This window comes from Gekko japonicus, unplaced genomic scaffold (genome assembly GCF_001447785.1).
Source record: "Gekko japonicus isolate JY-2015 unplaced genomic scaffold, Gekko_japonicus_V1.1 scaffold362, whole genome shotgun sequence".
Lineage (NCBI taxonomy): Eukaryota > Metazoa > Chordata > Lepidosauria > Squamata > Gekkonidae > Gekko > Gekko japonicus.
This window is the reverse complement of record NW_015160220.1, coordinates 1,084,677-1,091,473: the sequence shown is the minus strand read 5'-3', so window position 1 is coordinate 1,091,473 and position 6,797 is coordinate 1,084,677. Positions and strand designations below refer to the sequence as shown.

At 43.1% G+C, this 6,797-nt stretch overlaps 1 protein-coding gene across 1 annotated transcript in view; it reads left to right on the top strand.

Annotated features, from left to right (window-relative positions):
* LOC107110279 (bifunctional heparan sulfate N-deacetylase/N-sulfotransferase 4) overlaps window positions 1-6,559 on the top strand; it is a 123,285-nt gene extending 116,726 nt beyond the window's left edge. The window contains exons 11-13 of the mRNA XM_015411043.1: window positions 3,071-3,180; window positions 5,519-5,621; window positions 6,389-6,559. Of these exons, the coding sequence (XP_015266529.1) occupies window positions 3,071-3,180; window positions 5,519-5,621; window positions 6,389-6,508 (333 nt within the window). The 3' untranslated portion in view covers window positions 6,509-6,559. The remainder of the gene's footprint in view (window positions 1-3,070; window positions 3,181-5,518; window positions 5,622-6,388) is intronic.
* The last annotated feature ends 238 nt before the right edge of the window (window positions 6,560-6,797 follow it).

The following is a 6,797-nucleotide window of genomic DNA, read 5'->3' as shown; positions in this document are numbered from 1 at the left end:
TGGACCGGACACAATTGAGACTTTTGTTGATTGACTCATAGGCCCAGATTGTCCAATAGCGCCAGAGTCTCTTTGACGTTTGAGACCAGGGCAGTCTTGGAAGGCGCTACCAGAAGCCAATTGTCTATATATGGGTAGATGGAAATACTTCGGAGACGGCGAAAAGCTGCAACCACAATCATAGTCTTTGTGAAGACCCTTGGGGTGCTGGATAGGCTGAATGGAAGGGCCGTATACTGGTAGTGCTGTTGACCAATCGCAAAGCGTAGGTATTGGTGGTGGAAGGGATGCATAGTAATGTGGAAATACGTGTCTTGGAGGTCGAGGGTGGCCATCCAGATGTGTCTCCGAAGCAATGGCATGATTTGTTGTAGGGATACCATGCGGAAGCGGTGGTAAGTCACGAAATGGTTCAGTTCCCTTAGATCTAATATGGGTCGAACGCCTCCATCTCTCTTCAGGACTGTGAAGTATCTGGAATAAAATCCCGTCCCGTGGAGGTGTGGTGGTACATGTTCGATGGCCCCCTTCTGCAGAAGGACAGACACCTTCTCTAGGAGAGGTGGAGAAGGGGGCGTGTAGATGACGACCGGAGTATTGGGGTTCTGGTGGAACTGAATTTTGTAGCCTCAGGACAATATGGAAAGTACCCATTCGTCCAAATTGATGTGATGCCAAGTTTGAAGAAACGGTGACAGTCGGATTTGAGCTGACTCGGTGACTGGGAAGTAAAAAACTCTGTTTGGAGGGTTTGGCTTGTTTGGAGCGGGAAGATGCCCGGATCCAAATCTCGGTTTCTGGAAGGTGGATTTTTGGCCTCCCGAAGATGTTCTTGGTCTCCATTGAGTGTCCGGAGACTGATGACTTGGGGTACGTCACTACCAGGATCTCGACCAGGTGCGGGGTCAGTATAATTGTCTTGCAGAGGATGACACTCCTAGAGCTTTTATGCTCTTATCTAATTCTTGCAGAGTAGAATCAGTAGTGGCATTGAAAAGTCCCAGGCCATCAAATGGAAGATCTTCCACATAAGATCTAGTATCCATGGGCAAATTGGTATTGCGGAGCCAGGAATATCTCCTAAGAGCTATTGCAGAGGCCACGGTTCTGGAAGATGCCTCGAGGACATGCTTAGTCGTGTTGAGCTGTTGTTTTTGTCAGCGTGTCGGTACTGACGTGCTTCAACATTGGGAGCCTCCGATATCATCGATGCCGATGAAGTCGAAGGAGAGGGGGAAAGCTCTGCACCCATTTGGTGACTTAGGAGCTCCACCGTGTCGATGTCGGAGTACGGACGCTCCACTTGTTGGATGGGGGAATCCAGTAGTTGGGTGGTGGGTATCGGCGGAGGGAGTTGGGCCTCCAATATCGGTACTGCTGTTGGAGCAGGAGGCACTATAGGGGCATCACCCAGTGCGGGCACCACTTCCTTCCCCTTCTTTGCCGCCTTAAGAGGCTTGGAGCCCTTTTTTGCGGATTTGTGATCTTTATTCGCCTTGGTCTTCTTTTTGATTGGCGTGGACGCAAAAGATTGCGACTTCGATGCCGGGAGCTTTTGTGTCGAGTGTTCGGCATCGGAGGCAGGTCTCAATGCAGGCGCTGTCGATGTTCATGGTCTCTCTTCTATCACAGATGTAGGAGTAAGTGCCGATTCCAGCAGTGCTACTTTAAGTTGCGCAGCTCCATTTTTTCGCATTTGATTGGGAAAACGAGTGCAATGACGACAGGACTCTGGCTGGTGAGACTCTCCGAGGCAAAAAATGCAGAGGGTATGATGGTCTGGAGGAGCAAGTCTGCTGCCGCAACCCTTGCACCTATTGAAAAAAAACCCACTTTTTCTCCATAAAAGAAAACGAAGAAGGGGGAATGTTTGAAGGGGGTGTAGCCTGAAGGCCTGAGGTAATCGGCAGAGTCCCCCTCAATGGAAAGTAAAGATTTTTTTGTTGTTGAAGAACAAACAACAAAAAAGAAAAGCGAAAGAAAGAAAAAATAATAAAAGGAAATAATTCCTAAGAGCTGAGGCGAATAGCCGAAAGCAACTGATCTGACCGACGAAAAATAGGTCTATTCAATGCGGCGGTAAGAAAGGAACTGGCGAGATGTCTGCGCCCACCCCTCTGGGCATACGCGGTGGGGTTCCTGCACATGCCCGAGGGACTGGGCGTGAAAATGCATTAAAAGAGCTTGCTACAGCACCGATTGATTCAGCGCGTGTGCACTGAATCCCATGGGTGTGAAGTACAGAGACCACGTCGAAGATCTAATAGTGCCAGAGAATTTGCAATTGACTTTGCCTTTTGTGTTCACAATGGAGATGGAAAAGGTGGAACAGCTTGCCTCATGCCTTGAATATCAGGAAGGTCTCTCTGTGAACCCCGTGTGTATATGTATACACACACGGGCGCACACACACAGAGACAGACATCCCATATACATCATCAGGGCTGGCCGTAGCCCTTTTTCTGTTCCAAGTGATTGCATCACACAGTGGTAGAGGTGAGCCACAGAGAATACTGTGACACGATAATTTTTCTCTGTGTGCTTGTAGTTTTATGATGAGTTTCAGTTGTTCTTTGCATTTGATATAACTGACCAAGCTGCTCAAGATGACTTATCTCATAGCTAGGGGCTCTGGGGCAAGTGATGCTCTGTCTTCTTGGTGCTTGGGAGGGGGGTCAACAGTGGGAGGGCTTCTAATGTCCTGGCCCCACTGCTGGACCTCCTGATGGCACTGGTGTTTCTGGCCACTGTGTGACACAGAGTGTTGGACTGGATGGGCCTTTGGCCTGATCCAACATTGGCGTCTCTTATGTTCTTATGTTCTTAAGTTTCTATAGCATCTCACCAACTGGAGTGGAGGATTTTGCTGCACATCTGGTATAGATGTGTAACTATCTTTGTTCAGTGGTTATTTTTATTAGTTTATTTTGAGAGATTTTATTTTTACATTAGGGATGAATTGAATTAAAACTTTTCTCATACCAAGTTATCTTTTGTCTAGATAGCTCATAAAGCACACTAAGCTATCTCAGTCCTCATTTGAGCTTTGTGTTTATATCTTCTCATGTAGTTGCTCATCATTGATGGACAGCAGCTCAGAAGTGACCCAGCTACTGTAATGGATGAAGTGCAGAAGTTTCTGGGAGTTTCTCCTCATTATAATTACTCAGAAGCCCTAACGTGAGTCCTTTTTTGTCATTTTGTTGTCCTTTGTAATCATCCTGTCTGTGCACAGGTCATACATTATATTAATACCAGGTCAACATCGTAAAAGAAGTCAAAGGGGGAGATTTTTGTGCCCTGGATGTGTTTTAGGTGATATGATGTGTTTCCCTGAAACCCATAATCTTCTCTGGGTGTTCTCACATTGACTTCAGTGCCCTGAGGGTAATATTATGTAACCAAGGTTGTTTAGGAGCAATCCAATACATCAGGACATTTTTAGGAAATGCTTTTTAGTTCAGTAAGAACTCAAGAACACAAGGAGAGTCCTGCTGGATCAAATCAGTGGTTCATTTAGTCCAGCATCCTATCTTCCACAGTGGCTGTTGGCCAACCAGTTACTGTGGAGGGCCAACAGTAGAATGGAGGAACGGCCCTGAGCCCGTTCGCAGGGAGGGCGAGGTAAAAATGCAAATAAATAAATATATCAGCTTTTATCTGCTCTTATGCTAGCCAAAGAGAAATAGGGAAATGTGGTAGGAATCATAAACTTACTTAGGATTCTCAGCCTTTTTAAAAGCTCTTTGTTCCATTCAGGTCAGGCATTTATTTCCTGTATTGTCTCAAAACCAGTATTATCTTAAGCTTCCTAACTGAGGAAGGAGTAATAACCAGACTGGATAATGGAATTGTGTCACATTAACTCAACACCCTTGTTTAAATGAAAAATAAACGCTTCCAGAGAAGCAACTGGAATGGGGAAATAAGGTGGGGTTATATGCATAAGCATCTCAATGTGACATAATGGAATATGTTTCTCCAATGACAATGCAACCTCCATTTTAAGATTTAACTTAGCAATGTGACTTTCCTAAGTGATCCTGATGGTTTCTCTTATTCTTTGTTTCCTTCTCTCAACCCAGCCTGTACTCAGGTATTGGACCATCCTTTTAACAATAAACCAGAAACTTTCCTTTTTCTGTTAAAGGTTCTCATACATCAACCACAGTTCTGCTGTTCATGGTGAGATTTCTCTTCCACAGTGTATCAACACAACCAATTGTCCCTTGTGTTTGAGAAAAGGAACTTATTCTCATGGCTTTTGCAAACCAGTTTTTCTTAGTTCAAAACTAAATCCCTCATAGTATTTTCATCCCTCCACCAAAAAAGTTACATAGTCAGATATAAACCTCACAAAGAGCCCCAAGATTATCAGTGCAGTCCTCTGCAGACTCTAAGCTATTGAATTCAGTGGCTTTAAACTGGAGTCACTCTGCATAGGATTGTACTGTATGAGTAACTGTTTAAAACAGTGGTGGCTACCAAATTAATAAGGGTAACATAGTGGATCTCTCTGAGACTATTAATGGTATTAGTGTTATGTTAGCACCATCTACTGGATAGAAGTAAGAGATGAAGAAATCTTATTTGGCCAACAGCCAATGAGCAATAGAGGGTAAAGTCCCACCCCGATTTCCAAGGGGATAAAAAGACAGGCTTGGAAAGTTAGAGCACTCAAACCCAACAGTATTATCCTTGCCAAAGGATCAGGTCAGTGGGTTTTTAAAAGGTTCTGACTTCATGCAACTGATTGTCTGCTTGTTTGCTTCTTTTAAAGTTTTCCAAATTAACATTTCTCCATGGCAAAGTTAAATACATTTCACTGAAAGCAGATATATTATGAGAATCATAGTTCTGCAGCTTTCTTTCTTTCCTTGTACACAGCAAACTATATTGCTTCTTCTCTGGGGAAATTACTGAACACCAGCAAAAGTACTTTACTATGCAGAAAGGAGATTGGGAAATCCAAGCTAGAAATAAATCTGCTCTCAATATATCCATTAAATCAATGATTTATTTAATTTTAATTGATGCCACAACTAAGGACAATTTTGGCTCTGAGGATTACATTGTAATAGGCTGTGCTGGGGGGGATCCCCTTTTGCCTACAATGAACTCATATGCATATGCATGCAGGTGCAGTGCTATTATAGGTACAGGCCCAAGGCAAGACAATATTTGGCAGCTAATTACCTTTACATCCCAATGAATTATACTTCAGCTATCCAAAGCATCTGCTGAATGGTAGGGGGGGGGATATGAATCTTTTCAATGTATTATACATCTCATGGCAACAAATTCAAAACTGTTTGTCGCGTTCCTTAGTGAGTTTTTAAATAGCTTCAAAATGGCTCCATTTTTTGATCACAGATAATATATCTTTGCCAGATTACAGATTTAGATAAAGAACAATTTTGTAGTTGTTAGGATTGCTTTGTAATAACTCCCAGAGACTGCTGAGTGAGTTTGACGTCCCTTTGTAGACCCACTATAAATCTAAACAAACTTTTCATAGGTTTGACCCTCAGAAAGGCTTTTGGTGTCAGCTGCTGGAGGGAGGAAAGACAAAATGCCTGGGGAAAAGCAAAGGCCGAAAGTACCCACCAATGGATCAAGAGGTACCATTTTATTCATGCATCTAACTTAACAATTAAAAGCTATATTGGGATAGTCCAAGAATCTCCCTGAAGCAAAAGTAATTGTTAACAAGTGATCACTGGAATTGCATCTTCATACGGATCTAATGCCAGCATTTGTCTTCAATACCTAATTGTTTATCAGAAGTTTAATATGTGTAAAAACCATTAGTCAACCCAGAGCTAATGGCATGGAGCCCTGTGTTCTTTGAATGCATGGGTTGTAATGGAAGGATCCAAGAATACATGCTAGGAGTTAACTTTGGCTTTAGCGTCAACACACTAAGTGCTTTCTGTTGTTCGGCAATGGTACTTTTATTGTGCTACTAAATTGCATGGAAAAATCATGGGATGGCTCCTGCTCACTTGCCCACCATCCATAGACATTTCCAGAGGGGCACAGTTGCTACAGAGGGAGATCATTTCTTGCAAGGGTTGGGATTTCCTCGACATTCTGAGTCTCCAGCTTATACTTCAGGTGGAGTCACACCAGATTGGGCAGGCTAGTAGTTGCCATCTTGGTTGATCTTATGTAGGGTGGAAAGGTAGCAAAAAGTACTTTAAGTAAAATAAATAAAATGTATCATGAAATTTAAAAGATTTAAATAAAGTGTGAATGTATGACCACTACAACATCCCTTTTAACCGTTTCTATAACTTAGATTTTCCTTCCATGGAATACAAATGCCAAGATGGTTGTTAATTTTTTTTTTCCTGACAAGACTTTTCTTTGTTTTCCTTGTTGTCAGTCCAGGGCATTCCTATCAAACTACTACAGAGATCACAATGTAGAACTCTCCAAACTGCTGCACAGACTAGGACAGCCATTACCATCCTGGCTAAGACAAGAGCTTCAGAAAGTGAGATAGCACGGAAGATGGGAGGAGCCAAAACTCTCATGGCCTGTTTTCTTTGCTCAAACACCCTGCACTTTCCCAGTCCACTTGCAATTGTCAGTCCAGGATCCCATGAATAATTCTTTCTGAAAAGAAGGGGGGGCAGCTCCCAAAGAAGGAAAATGTTATATATGCACGCCCTGACTGTTATTAGTATCAGCCTTTTGGTCATCTTCTGGGAAAAGATATGGAGCTATGGCAATATTCTTTATCATGTCTGGGGCTCATGCATACTCTGTTTACCAGAACGTCCCAGAAACTG